This window comes from Scyliorhinus torazame, chromosome 6 (genome assembly GCF_047496885.1).
Source record: "Scyliorhinus torazame isolate Kashiwa2021f chromosome 6, sScyTor2.1, whole genome shotgun sequence".
Taxonomy (NCBI): Eukaryota; Metazoa; Chordata; class Chondrichthyes; order Carcharhiniformes; family Scyliorhinidae; genus Scyliorhinus; species Scyliorhinus torazame.
In genome coordinates this window covers 315403144-315421327 of record NC_092712.1, presented here as the reverse complement: position 1 = coordinate 315421327, position 18184 = coordinate 315403144, and the positions used below count along the sequence as shown (strand labels likewise).

Genomic DNA, 18184 nt, shown 5'->3' with positions numbered 1-18184 from the left:
CTTAATTCTATGCCCCCTGGTTATTGCCCCCTCTACTCATGGAAAAAATGCCTTTGTATACACCCTATTTATGCCCCTCATAATCTTATACACCTCGATCAGGTTTCCTCTCAACCTTTGCTGCTCCCAGGAAAACAGCCCCAGCCTATCCAACCTCAATTCATAGCCATGAACCTCCAGCCCAGGCATCATCCTGGTGAATCTCCTCTGCATCTTCTCCAGTGCAATCACATGTTTCCTATAATATGGTGACCAGAAATTGTGTAGGTTTTTTTTTTAATTGTGGTTTATCATTGCATTGGTGAGTAAAAATTGCAGTTGTCCATGATCCAGAGCCTTCTGCTTTGAAGGACAAACCTCCTCTTTGGCAGTGACACATTTTTGTGTGCCATCATTCTGATTAAGAACTTCCCAATCTGTGCTTTTTTTGCCCTATATACTCTGTACCCTTGATATGAACCTTATTCAGTATCATGAACTGTGTTGTAGTAGTGGTGAACTTAACTGTACAAGGTCTTCCCGGGATTGGACCCAACTTTAATTAAACAATTTATGTTCTGTTTTGAAGACCGGGTTTCCTTTTGTCCTGGCAATGGCTGCGCATTGGAGCATAGTGGGTCCAATCAGTTGAATTGAAAGGCCGCTAAGACTTTGATCTGACTCTGAATTGCTTTGTTTATCAGGAGATCCAATTTGCGGCATGGTAGCACAGTGGTTAGCACTGTTGCTTCACAGCGCTAGGGTCCCAGGTTCGCTTGGGTCACTGTGCGGAGTCTGCACGTTCTCCCCGTGTCTGCGTGGATTTCCTCTGGGTGCTCCGGTTCCCTCCCACACGTCCTGAAAGATGTGCTTGTTAGGTGAATTGGACATTCTGAATTCTCCCTCAGTGTACCCGAACTGGCGCCGGAATGCGGCGACTAGGGGATTTTCACAGGAACTTCATTGCGGTGTTAATGTAAGCCTACTTGTGACACAAATAAAGATTATTATTATTTGTAGCTCACTGGCTACTTGCACCTCTGCCCCCCCCTCCCCCCCGGCTTGCTGGCATCTGTAGTATCAAACTCATTGGACATGAGTAATATCAGTAGGAAACAATCAATTAAATGCCAACTTTTGAGATGTGGTAAAGGGGCAGGGCAGTTACTTTAGGTACTATATTCTTTAAAATAATTAGTCAGGAATATCTCTTAGAATTTAGAGTACTAAATAAGAATCAACATTAATTTGAGCATGAAAGGTTGCGGATTACATACATATTAGAATTTGTTGATGATGCAATTCAGTCATTGTTGAATGAAATGCAAGGATTATAAAGTTGAATTTCTGTTTGACCCTTTCTTTCCCATTTAGATAGTCTTCATGCTTGAAGATAGATGGTTGGTGACCATCTGGCTTGCTGACTTCTCTTGCACACCTTTGAGAACTTTATCTCTTAACACATTTTCATTTGCTACCTTTTCCATGTTTTAGAACAGGGCAGTCCTATCAGAATATGTACAGGGCCTGCCTCAATACTGTCAAAACGGACAACCCTAAATGGGGTAACATAAAAGGGCGGTGATGGGGATGCCACCATTTATATGGTCAGCCAAGCTAAGGCCCAGGTTGGACAGTAAAGTCCAACTGTATTAATATTGGATCAGCACGGTGGCGCAGTGGTTAGCATTGCTGCCTCACGGCGCCGAGGTTCCAGGTTCGATCCCGGCTCTGGGTCACTGTCCATGTGGAGTTTGCATATTCTCCCCGTGTTTGCGTGGGTTTCACCCCCACAACCCAAAGATGTGCAGGGTAGGTGGATTGGCCACGCTAAATTGCCCCTTAATTGGCAAAAAAAAATGAATTGGGTACTCTAAATTTATAAAGCAAAAACAAAAACTGTATTAATATTGTTGCAAGTATTAGAACCACCCGTTTTCTAAAATTATAAATTTTATGCCTTACAGGGGTGGGTGGGAAGCAAAAATTGGGTGTTCAGCTTTGAAAGTCTGGCCATCATGCTTTGTGGGTGGGCTTGATGGTCTTCCCATAGAATCCCTGTGGTAAGAACCATATGATTCCTGTAGTGCAGAAGGAGGCTCGTTGAGTCTGCACTACTGAAACAGCGCTCTACCTAGACCCATGCCCCCACCCTAGCCCCGTAACCTGCACATCTTTGAACTGTGGCAGAAAACCAGAACTCCTGGAAGGAACCCACGCAGACACTGGGCGAACATGCAGACTCCATACAGTCACCCAAGGCCGGAATTGAACCCGGGTCCCTGGTGCTGTGAGACAGCAGTGCTAACCACTGTTCCACCTTGTCACCAACTTTGTTCTGTCTAACAGAAATTCCAACTTTACAAACCTTGCATTTGGATGTTCTGACCATACCAGTTTTACATCAGAAATGTAGAACGTCACACTTTTTGACCTGTACATATTTTTGAAGGACAAATAACTGCGCTCAAATATAGAAAAATAAATCCAGTTCATTCCCTAATCCTATCGGATTTAAAGCTTGTAAAATTTGTGTTCCTCGTGGAAAGAACTGGTATAAGAAATTTGCAAAGCCGGATGTTTTAATCTTTACTTTGGGTGAATTAAAAATTTTAATTGTTTAACAAGTCCTTAATCTTCAAAGTAATCATGAGTACTTTCCTGTAGAACTCCTTTTAATACTTGGTAATTAACTTGTGTACGTTGCTGTATTGCAAATTTGCTGCTTTTATTTAAAAACAAACGACTATCTATTGATGCTCATCTGATGCCTACATTATTCCTAAATCAACGCTATCTTGTGTCTGCATATTCTCATCTAGGATGGAGAGCATGGACTCGATGAGCATAAGCTCCACTTACATCTTTCAGCCATGCAATCACTGATTCCACCGCTCTTTGCACTGGTACTGAAAAATGCGCCTTTCGCAAGCAAAGCAAAACTTCAAGGAGAGGTGCCGCAGATAGAAGGTAGTGTATAGCACTATGATCCGATCATGAATAGTGTTTGTAAAAAAAGGAAAATGTCTAAATGCAGTTTTGGTGAGGCTAGGCTAGATAATTGCACTTAAGGATAATTTAAAGGTCATTGGGGATGATTTGAGGATTTGTCGGAATTTTAACATTGGGAGGCCATTTTCACTTTCTTTTTTAAAAAATATATTTTATTCAAATTTTTTGGCCAAACAAAACAATACAAAGGTTTCCTTTTTACAACAGTAAAACAGTATAAATAACAGTGGCCGTTTTTAACAAATAAATACATAATATATAAACTAAATGGCAACTGCCATATCAAAAATAATAACTCTCCAAAAATAAAATCAAACAATCCAATATACATAGCCTAATACAAATATCTATACAAAAACACCCCTGAGGACCCGCCCGGGCCCCCCCCCCCCCTCCCCCCTGGGTTGCTGCTGTTACCTTCCCATTTCCTTTATCGATCTGCGAGGTAGTCAATGAACGGTTGCCACCGCCTGGTGAACCATTGAGCCGAACCCCTTAGTGCGAACTTTATCCTCTACCCCGAAAAATTTACTGAGCCTTGCTCCGGTCATATGCGCCCTGTGTAAAACCTTGAATTGTATCAGGCTTAGCCTGGCGCACGAGGACGACGAGTTTACCCTACGTAGGGCATCAGCCCACAGCCCCCCCTCAATCACTTCCCCCAGCTCTTCTTCCCATTTCCCCTTCAGCTCATCCACCACGATCTCCCCCTCGTCCCACATTTCCCTGTATATATCCGACACCCTACCATCCCCCACCCATGTCCCTGAGATCACTCTATCTTGAATCTCCTGCATCGGGAGCTGCGGGAATTCCCTCACCTGCTGCCTCGCAAAAGCCCTCAGTTGCATGTATCGAAATTCATTCCCTTGGGGGCCATTTTCACTTTCAACCGCACATTCGTGATTTTTTTTTTTTAAAAACAAGTAAAGATTGGTACTTGGCGTATGTGTAAGAAAACCAATATACACCCCCAAACTGGAGTGGTGATGTTGAGAGTGGCATTAAACAGGAAATTAGAGACCCATGCAAATAAAGGAACATCTGCAATTAGGAGTGACATTAATCTTATAAATTGTGCAAAACGAGATCATGATGTCCTTGTACACTGAAAGTAAGCATGCAGGTTCAACTGGCGGTTAGGCAGGCAAATGGTATGTTGGCTTTCAAAGCCAGAAGATTAGTGTACAGCAGCCTTCCCAAAGTGTGATTCCCAGAACTAGGGAATACTCCAGTTGAGGCGGAAACAATGTTTTGTACATGTTTAACATACCTTCCTTGCTCTTGTACTCTATGCCTCTATTTATAGAGCCCAGGATGACATGTACTTTATTGACCACGCTCTCAACCTGCCCTGCCACCTTCAATGATTTACATAGAAACATAGAGAACAGGAGCAGGAATGGCCCATTCGGCCCTTCGAGGCTGCTCCGCCATTCATTCTGATCATCCAACTCAGTAACTTATTCCCACTTTCATTTATGGAGAACAGGCAACAAAAAGCAACGGTTGATTGGTGAAGTAGACTCTTTAATTTGTTTAATTATCAGAGATCACTGAAATGTATTTGCACAAAACGTTTCCTGAAGAATGTATTTGATGGGGTAGAGTCCTTGCTCGGGTTGATTGTACGATGTCTGTGGACTTTGAGTGGTGAGCTGTAATAGTAACTATGCCACAGCACACACTTGAGATCAGTAATGGGACTAAACTAGAAACATTCCATTCGGTTAAACTCAACCAACATCTCTAAGGTTAAGGAAATTTAATACATCTGTGGAATTTGAGAGAAGAAATTTAAGCAACAAGTGCTTCCCTTACTGAAAGCAAGACCCGCCATTTATGTGCATGTCTCCATCATGAATCCATTTTATTTATTTTTTTAGTGACCAGATTCCCTCGACCAGCTTCCCCTCTTCAAGACGTGGCGACAATCATTGGAAGCAGAGAACAGTTATCGGTGCTATTGCAGCTTTATGATAATCAGCTGGAACATGAAGGCACAACTGGCTGGGAGAATCTTCTGTGGGTCGTCAACCAACTGTGAGTTGGTGCTGTCTCTCATCTTCCATAGAACCATAGAATCCCTACAGAGCAGGAGGGGGCCATTTGAGCCATCAAGTCTGAACCACCCCTCTGAAAGAGCACCCCACCTAACCTGCACATTCTTGGACACGAAGGGGAAATTTTAGCACGGGCAATCCACCTAACCTGCACATCTTTGGACTGTGGGAGAAAACCGAATACCCGGAGGAAACCCAGGCAGACACTGGGAGAATGTAAAAACTCCAAACCAACAGTCACCCAATCCCGGAATTCAACCTGGGTCCCTGGTGCTGTGAAGCAACACTGTGCTGCTGGGACGCCCCCTTATAACAATGTCCTTTAGAAACTGCCTGCTGTGTTTGCATATTGAAATCAATTAATAATAAACAGTGTTTATTGCTGCACTATTGGGCTGAATAATATGGTCACATGTCGACAATGGGTCCAACACTGGGAAGTGAGTGGCATTCTGATTGCAGTAATACAGTAATTGCTGTGAATTAGCAGCAAGGGTGGGTTACAGACCTCCATCCTGCAAAAAGAGTGCTGGAGGCGGGATGTCCGGTCGCAGAGGCTGTAGGCAGTGACCCGGAAGTAGATAACGGGCAACACAAGGGATACCTGGCACAGGACTGTGTCAGGAGACCCATCAGATGATCAGTTGAGTGCATCTGCTATCCATAGTGAAGATTTGGGCCTTTTCTAGTCTGGCCAGACTAGGTCTGTTTAAATTTTGATTAATCTCTGCCAACTGTGTGAACCTTCATAGGTGGTAGAAATGTTACAAATCAGCAAGTCTCCCAACTTTTGACACTGGGGAGTTGTAACTTTATTATGTATTTCCATGCATGTATGTTTGTAATAGTAATCTTTCTTAGTGTCACACGTAGGCTCACATTAACACTGCAATGAAGTTACTGTGAAAATTCCCTGGTCGCCAAACTACGGCGCCTGTTCGGGAACACAGAGGGAGAATTCAGAATGTCCGATTCACCTTAACAGCACGTCTTTCGGGACTTGTGGGAGGAAACTGGAGCACCCGGAGGAAACCTACGCAGACACTGGGAGATTGTGCAGACTCCGCACACAGTGACCCAAGCCGGGAATCAAACCGGGGTCCCTGGTGCTGTGAAACAACAGTGCTAGTCACTGTGCCCATCGGAACGAATGGAGAGACGTTCTAGAAGGGACAAGGTTGCCTCCAGATTAGTGAGGCCGCCAATGGTTCTGTCTATGATTGACATGACCGGCTTACGCTGAGCGCTGGGAAAAGGGGGGCCAAGAGTTCACCAAACCCCTTCTGTGTCAGTGGCAAGACGTTCAATAGAAACCTTTGCCATATTCAGGCACCCCTGGTGTGTCAGCCATCCACTTGACCATGGTCAGCGCCCTCAGTAGGAACATCGCCTTGGTCCCTCAGCCCACCACCACCCTCATCGTCAGGGGGATTGGATCCCCCCACCCCCCCACCCCCAATCTGGTGCGTCATCCTCCTCCTCACTACTCCTCTTTGGTGATGTTATAGAACACGCAGAAAACTGCAACAATCAGGGACACACATGAGGGGATGTAATGTGATTTGCCTCCAGATCTCCCAGGCATCATAATTGCATATTCAGGAGACCGCTGCTGACCCCCCCCCCCAAAAAAATACTTGGCCCACACTGCAGGACCCACTAATTATGGTCACACGGCAGCCAAAACAATGATTGAATGATCACCCCTTTCTGTTTACGAATATGCATGACTGTCCAGCAGAAAGTACGTTGATTCAGTCTATGGCTCCCTGCAGCCTGGGGAAACCTACAATCATTGCAAATCCTCGGTGTGTATCCATTTGTCCAGAAAATTGGTTATCGTCACAAGTAGGCTTCAATGAAGTTACTGTTAAAAGCCCCTAGTCGCCACATTCTGGCGCCTGTTCAGGGAGGCCCGGTACGGGAATTGAACCCGCGCTGCTGCCCTCGTCTGCATTGCAAGCCAGCTGTTTGCCATTGTTTCAAAGACATTTCCGACATTGTGCATACTTTAATGTGGATCAAGGTTAAAACGTTTGCCTTGGACAATGAAGATAGCCTCCTCCAATATGAAGAATTGCTTGTTTTTCAAATTCCGTGTCTTAAAAGAAGATTTTAATTTTCATCAAGCTTTTGGTTCTTGGCTGTTTAGACTTTTGATTTTATAGACTAAGTTTATTGCCAATTAAGATGTTAGGAATTACTGTAAACATTTTGTTGGGAGTGTTTTGAAATCGGCTGCCCTTCGATCTGAAAATTACGGAGGGTCTGGCTGCAAAATGGGTCAGGATTTCTCAGTGACTCTTTTCATTTCTTTACAGATTACCGCACTTAATAGAAACCGTTGTAAAATTAACGTTACCTCCACATCCTGTGTCCATGATTTCTCCCGGTATTTCTGGAGACTGTGTCGAACGTTTGGTAAAATTTTCACAAACACAAAGGTGGGTTAATTTCAACTCCTCGTCAATAGCGATACAGCTGACCCAATGTTTTTTAAATGAGCACGAGAAAAATGCAAATCGTTGGTAACTAGCAAATACATGTAATAGTTTATTTTAGTTTTTCATTGTTACTGCTCAAGGATCTTCCCCACCTATTTCACCTCTTGAGGTTGAGTTCTGCATTTGTGCTGCTTGATCTCCAGACATTATTAAGATAAGCTGCAGGATAGTCACCCATGTATGCTCCAGCGTGATGAGAGCCATTGTATCTGATGGAATATTTGATCATTTCAGACCTGTAATGTCAGAACCACTGCCAACCAGAGGTTTTATCACTCAACGAAAATCGAGTTTAAAAATCTTTGAATAAACATTTTTTTTTTTTAAAAGAAAGAAAATAGAGTTTAAATCTGCTTCTTTCAGAGCTGCACTCATTGTCTAAATCCCAATTAGACTCCCACTTATATCTGTGTCTGTTAGAAGTGTAGAGTATCAAATCATCATGTCCTCTTCCCCATTATTCTCTCTCGGGTACAGTTCTGGAAATCTAACTTTTAGGCTTTGCACAAAATTTCAATTGCAACTGATTAAAATTCCAAAATCATAATTTGAATCCCGTCCGATGTTTGAATTTCTAAAGCAGCAGCTTAAGGTCGGAACAAGAGGCAGCTGCTCCTGTACAAATGACAATTTAACAACCAGTATCAATCTAGATTTGATGATTGTTCGCTCTTCTTATAATGTCCAGCTGTGTTCGTAAGTAGCAGAACGAATAAAACGGAGCCTCTTCTTGGACCTCTTCAGTTTCATTTTAGACGCAATGCCTAAAAATTAGATCTTTGATTCTTCGGTTTGCTAAGTTAGCTTTTATTTTTATTGGTTTAAATTCCCATTCCTGCGCCGAGGACCCGGGTTCGATCCCGGCCCCGGGTCTCTGCCCATGTGGAGTTTGCACATTCTCCCCGTGCCTGCATGGGTCTCACCCCCACAACCCAAAGAGATGTGCAGGGGTAGGTGGATTGGCCACGCTAAATTGCCCCTTTAGTTGGAAAACGTCTTTAAAAATAAATTACCATTCCTGAGTTTTGAATGCAGTTGACCTAGTCGATAACCACGTGTACGTGACTTTAGATTGTCTTTGCCTTTGCTCTAATCTAATGTGAGGTATTGTACGCCCTTAGGTAAAGCCACAGTTCCAAGAAATACTGAGGCTATCAGAAGAAGCTGTTGGTAAGCTGCACCCACACACTACCACACTGTTAAACTTTCCAGTGCTTGAATATTAATTGAAGGCCTCACTTTACACTTGGACAAGGGGAGAATACAAAGGCAAATTAGTAATGGTTTGCTTTAATTTACTTTATTTTAATTATTTTAACAGTGTGCATGTCCAGATACGGTTTTAATGAATTAATTGAATATTTTTTTTAAATAGCGTATGCCGATAGCAATTGGTAGTCTCCAGATGTTAGAAAACATAAATGTGAAGTTTCAGAAGCCTGTTGAGTTTTATCCTGAATGTTTCCCACTCTTGTCTCAAGGCAGTCGTTGTGCTCTTTGGCCCTGTTGTGAAGTTTTGCGACTGGTATTGCAAAACAAAATAGTGGTATTCAGGGAACCATACCTCTCCAAGACCAAAGCTTTAATTTAGATATCCCATCTAAAGTCTCAGTGCAAATCTGAAGGTTTGTGTTACGCACACGTGATTACAACTGAAGACGGTTATGTTGGTTAAAATTGTTACATACTCTGCTTTATGCTGGTTTTATTATAGTTTCGATTTGACTCTTTCTGAAGGCTAGCTCCATTTTAAGTATCCAAACATAATTCTTTGGCCTCACAATGTGCCAAAAGCTATGGTGCAGTTAACTATTTGACAAATGGCCTTTGCGTAGGGGATGAAGTGAGGAGAGATTTATTCACCCAGAGAGTGGTGAATCTGTGGAATTCGCTACCACAGAAAGTAGTTGAGGCCAAAAACATTGTGTGATTTCAAGAAGGAATTAGATCTAGCTCTTGGGGCTAAAGGGTTTGAGTGATATGGGGAGAAGGAGGGATCAGGGTATTGAACTTGATGATCAGCTATGATCATAATGAATGGCAGAGCAGGCTCGAAGGGCCGAATGGCCTCCTCCTTCTGTTTTCTATGTTATGTGTTTTCTAAAAATTTATTACAGGGCTGTGGGTGTTGCTGGGTAGGCCAACATTCATTGCCCATCCCTAATTGCCCTTGAGAAAGTGGTTGTGAGCTGCCTTCTTGTGATGCTGTCCATTGATGTTTGTTTCTTTTTTGACAAGATGTATCTGCTACAACTGGCAACGGGGTGCTAACAAAGGCAACAGTTCCCATATACGCAACTGGAGTACTCACTTGTTACAACCAGGTACACAAAGTTGGCATTTGTAATTACAGGCTCATCAACCTCCTCTCATTTTTAGTTAATGAATTTTCTCCCCCCCCCCGCCCCCCCCCCCCCCCCCCCCCCAATAAAAAAGCTAATGAATTCTATCAAATGCTGAGTAAAGTGCAACTCTCCTCAGGAAGAAGACCGGAAACTCTTAGTGGGATTTTTGGAAGATGTAATGACCACGCTTTCATTATCTCATGCACCTCTTGATAGTCTGAAGGCTTCATTTGTAGAACTAGGGTAAGATATTCTATTTTTTTCTGAAAACTCTACACCCCTAAAATGTTATTTGTTGCCCATCCCGAATTGCCCTTGAGCTGAGTAGCTTGCTAGGCTATTCAGAGGCAGATAAGGATCAACCACATTGCTATCTGGAGTCAAACACAGGCCAGACTGGGTAAGTAAGGTGAGCAGATCTCCTTCCCTGCTTGACATTTGTGAGCAAGATGAGTTTCATGGTGAGCAATGATAGTTCCATGCTCCACCATTAACGGAGACGAGCTTTCCATTCCAGATTTTACTTCGTTGAATTTAAATTCCACCAGTTGCCATGGTGGGATTTGAACCAATGTCCCAAACCCCCCACAGCTTCTGCAACCATACATGTCTATCCAATTTTCCTAAGTGCCGAATCCATTACAACTACAATTTCACTTTACTTTTCAGCCTTCTACTTCGTCCAAGCTAACATTCCTGATTTATTTACTGTGATCTTATTCTCCTCTGCATTTTATGGTCAGTGTGTGATATCATACTGCAGTTTCTTCAGCCACTAATGGTACTTAATTATCCACAATTATTTCCTCACTTCCGCACTTATTATTATCTACATTTCTAAAGCTGTAAGGCTCTCCTCGGGCCAGCTACTAAACCTAACATTCCTCATTTGTCAACATCTCCAACCAGCGCACTTCTGCCTCCATTTTACTTTTTACCTGGGCCCTTTCCAGTCTGATCTCCTCTCGCCATATTCACTTGATTTAATTTCTCATGGGTGCCATTGATTTTATTTTATTTTTCTCCATCCCCAACTTCCTCTGTTCTTAATCCTCCTCCTCCCAGGATTTATTTTATCCATTCGTGGAATGTTAGTATTGCTGGCTGGGCCAGCATTTATTGCCCATCCCTGAGGGTATTTAAGAGTCCACCGCATTGGATCTGGAGTCACATGTAGGCCAGACCAGGTAAGGACGACCTATTTCCTTCCCTAAAGGACATCAGTGAACCAGATGTTTATACGACAAACGACAATGGTTTTATGGTCATCAATTGACTTTCTTTTAATTACAGATGTTTATTGAATTCAAATTGCACCATCTGCTGGTGGTGGGATTTGAACCCGGGTCCCCAGAGCATTACCCTGGGTCTCTGGATTACTAGTCCAGCGATATTGCCGCTATGCCACGACCTCACCTTTTAAGTTCGCTAAGATGTTCTGACAGTGTCCTTTTTGTAAATGCTGCCAAATGCTCTCCTTAGCACTGCTTAATTTCAGTGATTCCCTTTTAAGTTTTGGTTCACGTGGTATTTCTCTTCCAATCTAGTTTCTAGCAGTTGCACCCTTAAACTTTGAATTAATGTTGGTGCTTTTTCTTTTCCCCCCTGTATATGCTGCTGCTTTGATTCTTGAGCTCCGCAAGCGCCACACCATTTCTTTGGAGAGTTTAGTTCAGTGCTGCAGGTTCCATTTCTAGCCAGTGTACTTGGGTCCTGGTGGAATCCACCACCTGTTTTAATTTCCTATTGCAGGGTTTTAGACATTTTCAAAGTTCATCCACCTCCAATGTAGTTCAACTTATATTTAATATCACAGAATCCTTCCGAAGATCACAGCTATTGCAGTAGCCAGAAGTAGAAGGTTGACTGTCTTATTTTACACATCTTAGTGTTTAATTGGCTTGTGCTAGCCAAAGTTATTTTCCAATAAGTAGGGTTTGGGCCCAAGCTGTTTCAGAGCATTCCAGTTTGAAATTAGAATTGGCATTTTCCATTGCAATTTTAACCTTCTTAATGACCAATATAATACTGCAATTCAATATCGGTGTAAAGGAATTTCATTAGTATATTCTTACGGGATTTGGCATACAACTGCTTTTCTTTAAAATGCTATCTGCAGAAACCTGAAACGTTTAAGAGGTGGGGGGGGGCATATTTCAGAGTTGTGAAGTTTGTACTGGAAAGACATGTTTACCCCCCCCCCTCTCAAAAGCACTTACATTGACAAATGTTTTAAGTTTGATCTTTCCTTTTCTGCTTGCTTTAGTGCAAACCCAGCATACCACGAAACTACTATTGACAGTGCTGTGGTATGGAGTCGTACACACTTCAGCACTTGTTAGATGCACTGCTGCTAGAATGTTTGAGGTAAGCTCAAATTATCAATACAATCATTTTGTTCCCAATTAAATTTATTTTTTATGAGGCCATATTTTAAAATGCTATTGCGATTCTATGTGATCGAGATATACGAGATGTCAATGGGGCATCACTTAACCCTTCTGGTTTAAGAATATGACTTGTATAACTTTACAGTAAAATGTTATCATAGTGTAACATCTGTTAATACAGAGGTGTGTGATTGCTTGGCTATCACTTTTTGTTATCCACTACTGTGCTTTAGTCACTCAACAATGTTTTTAGATTCTTCCGTGCTTTGCAACGTAAGCTTTGTCTGCCAGGGCGAGTATACTTTTTTGCGCTTCTGCACACTACCAAAGCTGCCAGACCTGATTGACCACAGTTCTTCGGACAGTGTAGACCATAGCTATTGGTGCACTGCAGGAATGCATCTGCAGCTTGAGCCTTAATTTCAAAAGTGGGGGGTAAAAGGTTCCACATTTCCTTGGCAGGGGAGGTGGGGGGCGTTGGAGATGTGTCTTTGGACAGAAGGATGTGAGTTGGAGAAGTATTGAAAGAATTTGCATGCTAATTGGTGATGCCGGGGCTGCTATTATTAAGTGGAAATTAATATTCTGGATATTGGTACTTAGGAGCTGTTGACTTGGTTGCCAGAGTAGGAGGAGTTAGGGTGCCTACACCATAAGCTGTTGGGCTTTTAATTGAAAGGACAATCGTGTGACTTGCAAAGTGTTTCTGTTTCAATGAGAATTCAGAGCTTCATGTTGACTGACCTCATTGAGATGTATAAATTCTTACGGGCATTTGTCAGGCTGGAGACGGAGAGGCTGTTTCCCGTTGATGGAAAATCCAGAGAGGCAGAGGTCATGTCTCCTGTTAATGAGTCAACCATTTAAGGGCAAAGTGGAGAATTTTTTTTCTAATGTGTAGGGAGCTGCATATCCTCATTCATGTTCAGGACGGAGATGGCAAGTTTTTTGGCACTAAGGGCTATGGAGGTAGTGCAGGAATATGGCGTTAAGGAAGATCGCCATGATATTAAATGACAAAGCAGGCTCAAGGGGCCATGTGGCTTACTCTGCTCTCATTCCCTTGTTCTAAAGTAGCCTACATTGTTTTTTTCCCCCAAAAAATAAGTTTTTAAGCTGCATATGATCTGGGTAACGGGGTTTGAAATTCAGAGTGATAAAGTTAAATCTTATAAACTTGATTTGTTCCTGAATGGCCAACTCCAGATATGTACCCAGGGTAAGGTGACCTTTTTTAATGCATATAGACTTGCTTAGCATGTATAGATAGTCACTAGCCTCGTTGGTCAAAAAGATATAGTCGCTTTGAAGAACAGGAAAAAATATTGAAACTAGTTTTCATGTTTGAGGAGTAAACCTGGCACAAACGGTAACCTTATCTGAACTTACACTTTGCATTTCACCCACCAGTATTGCATACCAGGGATTTGGCCATGCATTCTGCATTAGTTCCTTGTGCATTTGAAATGAGTAGGACTGGGTGTGAAACAAATTGGATTACTTCTGTGGATAGCGATATTAATGCAAACAAAATAACTTGTCAATATTACAAGATAAGTCAATTGAGCGAGTCATTAGTTTTTGTTTAACCTCGCCTGGGTATTTTTTATTTGTGTATTACAAATCTGTGCGATCAGCTGATAGCTTTGGTATGTGCCGCTATTTCATAGAAATTTTGAGCTGTTGTAGTGTTTCAAACCCTGTAAATGTTGAGCTGTTCTGTAGAAATTGTTGCTTCTCTAATTTTTGTTTGCTCTTTTGTTCCTCTCTCTCTCTCTTCGATGTGCCATGCTACTTCCCATGATACTCTGCTCACTCTTTCTACGTATCACATGTGACATCCCTTGTTCTGCCCAATCAGCTGTTGGTGAAGGGGGTGAATGAATCTCTGGTAGCTCAGAGAGTTGTCCCTGCTCTTATCACTCTCTCCAGTGACCCTGAAATGTAAGTTTCATCCTAGCCAGTTGAAGCGCATTGCTTTTTATTACCATGCTGAGAAATCGCCCTTTGATTTGTTACTGAGTCTTAGCATTGATGCACTGCTAATCGTGTAAACAGCTGTGCTTATTTTGTGATGTGGTTCTTAGCATGTGAAAATGCAATATTTTGACCTTGCGGGTAAGGGAAGATTGAGCTATCTAACTATCTCGATCTATTTTGGAAATCGCTCACCTCTGGAACATTACAACCATGAAAATTCACTTTGCATTTTATGCAAATAAATTCCGATTAAGCAGTGTTTTAAATTTGGCACAATGGCATCCAAAATTCAGTCTGTTTCTCCCATTTTGGTGCCAAAAACTCTTTCTTTCAAGTTAATGAATTTAGTACAACATTGCCTAAATTATTCGCGTTTTAAATTCTGGCTTCCCAACACAGCCATCCTAACAAAATATCAAATTAGATGGGTGATTTTTCAGCGCAAAAGGGATGCGTGGCTTTTGTTTAACCTACTAATTTCTCACAGGTTGATGTTAACTAGCTGTTGAGCATGTGCCATATGCCTTTTTGTGTGTGTGTGTGTATGTGTGTGTGTGTGGTTGAATACTTCCTTGAATGGACTGAGAGTCTGAGCATTCATCCTCTTTAACTAATCGATTTTTTTCATCAATGTTTTTTTTGTTTTATTTTTGTTGCATTTTTTTTTTTGACCGGTTACAGCTGATCGTGCGAGGCATGAATGAAGCCTTAATTGACAAGCGGGTTGCTCCGGCCCTTGTTACCTTATCCAGTGACCTTGAATTGTGAGTTGTTCAGACCGAGACTATAGACTTTTTTTTTTTAAAAGAGCATTTTAAAAAGAGCAAAAGAGAAAAAAAAACAATCATCAGTCTTGACACTGACTTTGTTTGATAGCACTGCAGTATTCTCTCCAGACTTGATAGCTGGCCAGCTGATAATCCTACTTATCACAACCTCTTGCTTAAAACTTGTTAAAATAGGTTCCTGTCGACATGAATGCTAACATTGCATTTGCCTTCCTAACTGCCGACTGAACCTGCACGTTAACCTTAAGAAAATTGTGAACAAGCAATCCCAAGTCCCTTTGTGCTTCTGATTTCTTAAGCATCTTCCCATTAGAAAATAGGCTATGCCTCCATTTCTCCTTCCAAAGTGCATAACCTCACACTTTTCCACATTGTATTCCATCTGCCACTTCATTGCCCACTTTCCTAGTCTGTCTAAGTCCTTCTGTAGCCCCCTAGCTTCCTCAATACTACCTGCCCATCTACAGATCTTGGTATCATCTGCAAACTTAGCAAAAGGGCCTGGACTGTGCTGTAATGTTCTATGTTCTAACAGTGCCTTCAGTACCTCCTTCCAGATCTTTCCCCTGTTATCCTCTTCCCATTGACATACTTATAGAATATCTTGGAATTTTTCATTCTTTTACCAGCCAGAGCTTTCTCATATCCCCTCTTTGCTCTCTTAATTGCTTTCTTGAGCTCTATCCTGCACTTTCTGTACTCCACTAACGCTGCCGCTGATTTGCTCCAGATCATGCAACAGTGCCTTCAGTTCCTTCCTCCAGTTCAACCTAATTAAATGTGAAGTGATTCATTTTGGAAGGTCAAATTTGAATGCTGAATTCAGGGTAAAAGGCAGTATTCTTGGAACCTAAGGATTTTGGGGTCCACGTACATAGATCCCTCAAAGTTGCACCAAGGTTGTTAAGAAGGCGTATGGTATGTTGGCTTTCATTAACCGGGGGATTGAGTTTAAGAGCCGCAAGGTTTTGCTGCAGCTTTATAAAACCCTGGTTGGACCTCACTTGGAATATTATGTCCAGTTCTGGTAGCTCATTACAGGAGGATATGGATGCTTTGGTGAGGGTGCAGAGGAGATTTTACCAGGATGCTGCCTGGACTGGAGGGCATGTCTTATGAAGAAATGTTGAGGGAGCTAGGGCTTTTCTTACTGGAGTGAAGAAGGAAGAGAGGTGACTTGATAGAGGTGTACAAGGTGATGAGAGGCATGGATAGAGTGGCTAGCCAGAGACTTTTCCCCAGGGCGGAAATGTCTGTCATGAGGGGACATAATTTTAAGGTGATTGGAGGAAGGTATTAGGAGATGTCAGAGGTCGGTTCTTTACACAGAGAGTGGTGGGTGTGTGGAATGCACTGCCAGCAGAGGCGATGGACTCAGAGTCATTAGGGACATTTAAGCGACTCTTGGACAGGCACATGGACAACAGTAAATTGAAGGAGTGGAGGTTAGGTTGATCTTAGATTAGGATAAATGGTCAGCACAACATCGTGGCCGAAGGGCCTGTGCTGTGCTGTTCTATGTTCGCATGTTGCGCTCAAATGCATCAAATTATATTTGAGATGTTATCTCTTGAACGATAATTGTGTAGCATACTCTGCAATCACCAACTCAGCCGCCTATACAGTTCTGATGAGAAAACTGTGCATTGTTAGATTTTATGTCCATGACTACCATATTGTAACAGCCTAACAAAACTTACACACTAATTTGTACCATGTATGTTTATATTAAATTGGTACTTTACAGAGGTTATAACAGTTTTCTTTCTTTTTCCAGCTCCGTTACGAATAGCTACAATACCTGCATTTGGCACCATTATGGAAACAGTAACCCAGAGAGAGGTACAGTGTGAACTACTTAGACGTGACCAAGCTGATCTGAATATCTGGCCGTTGATTAACACGTCGGGTCTGGTCTGGCAGGTTGTAGCTATAGTGTCATAGCCGATACAGCATACGTCACCTAATGCAATAGAATCCGATACAGGGCTGAAGTCACTGGGTTACGCTGGCGGCACTGAATGCGTATTAACATGCACGTGGTTGATTACAAATTACAGACGAGCTGATCGTCCTAAAGCAAGCCACTGCAGCTAAGAACAGAAAATGCTACAAATACTCAGCAACATCCGTCGGGATAGAAACAGTTAATGTTCAGCTCCGTGTCGTTTTGTCAGAAAGGGAAAATGTTAGAAATATTACAGTCTTTTAAGCAAGTTGGGAAGCGAGGAAAGAACAAAAGGGGGAGTTTTGTCGGAAGACCGATTAAATGCACTTGCTTAAAGCCGGTTACATCTTTAACTTTTTCCAGCTCTACTAAGGTTATTGTTCTGAAACGTTAACCGTTTCTCTTTCCACAAATGCTGTCTGGTCTGCTGAACATTTCCAACATTGTCTCGTTTTAAACTGACAATCTAGTCTGGAGAAACAGAGCAGCGAATCTTGTACATGTATCAATCTGGAGATACATTAGAAAACTGCAAATGGTGGAAATTAGACACATGCTGGAAGTGCATATCATCAGAAAGGGAATAGAGTGTGCATTTTTGGGTAGAGATACTTTGTTAGAATTGCATGAAGGCAGGTGAGACCCTTTACAGGTCTGCGCCAAGCATCAGGGTGTAGAACAGGTCACCATTGCTGGTTTAAGTGTGCTGAGTACCAGCAAAGGAACTTAACGAGTGACTTATGCTTGTCTTTCTATTTTCCGGGTACTTTCAGACATGCCATGTATTTCTCTTATTTTTCTGGTTTGGTTGCAAGTTTTGTTCAGTAATTGAAGATTGTCCAGACATCGGAGGAATAAAATCCATTGTCTTCGCTAATTGTATTTCTACATCTTGCTGATGACTTGAGTTTTGATTTTAGCAGGAACCTGGGCATTAAAATGCTAACTTCATGCCCCACATTTTTGATTTTTAACAGCTGTTGGAAAGAGTCAAGATGCAGTTGGCTTCGTTTCTTGACGATCCGCAGTACCATGATCAACACTCTTTGCACATGGAAATAATCAAGACGTTTGGAAGAGTTGGGCCAAATGCTGAACCAAAATTTAGGGATGAGTGTACGTATCTTTTTTTATGTTCCACGTCCTCTTTCGTTCCACGCCAAGGATCCACCGTT

At 42.2% G+C, this 18184-nt stretch overlaps 1 protein-coding gene across 1 annotated transcript in view; it reads left to right on the top strand.

The window, feature by feature from the left end:
- relch (RAB11 binding and LisH domain, coiled-coil and HEAT repeat containing) overlaps positions 1 to 18184 on the top strand; it is a 127605-nt gene that overhangs the window by 85817 nt on the left and 23604 nt on the right. The window contains 12 exon segments of the mRNA XM_072510122.1: positions 2802 to 2949; positions 4878 to 5034; positions 7376 to 7398; positions 7401 to 7498; positions 8680 to 8728; positions 9797 to 9882; positions 10040 to 10146; positions 12170 to 12191; positions 12193 to 12270; positions 14155 to 14239; positions 16842 to 16903; positions 17987 to 18125. Coding sequence (XP_072366223.1) covers positions 2802 to 2949; positions 4878 to 5034; positions 7376 to 7398; positions 7401 to 7498; positions 8680 to 8728; positions 9797 to 9882; positions 10040 to 10146; positions 12170 to 12191; positions 12193 to 12270; positions 14155 to 14239; positions 16842 to 16903; positions 17987 to 18125 — 1054 coding nt within the window.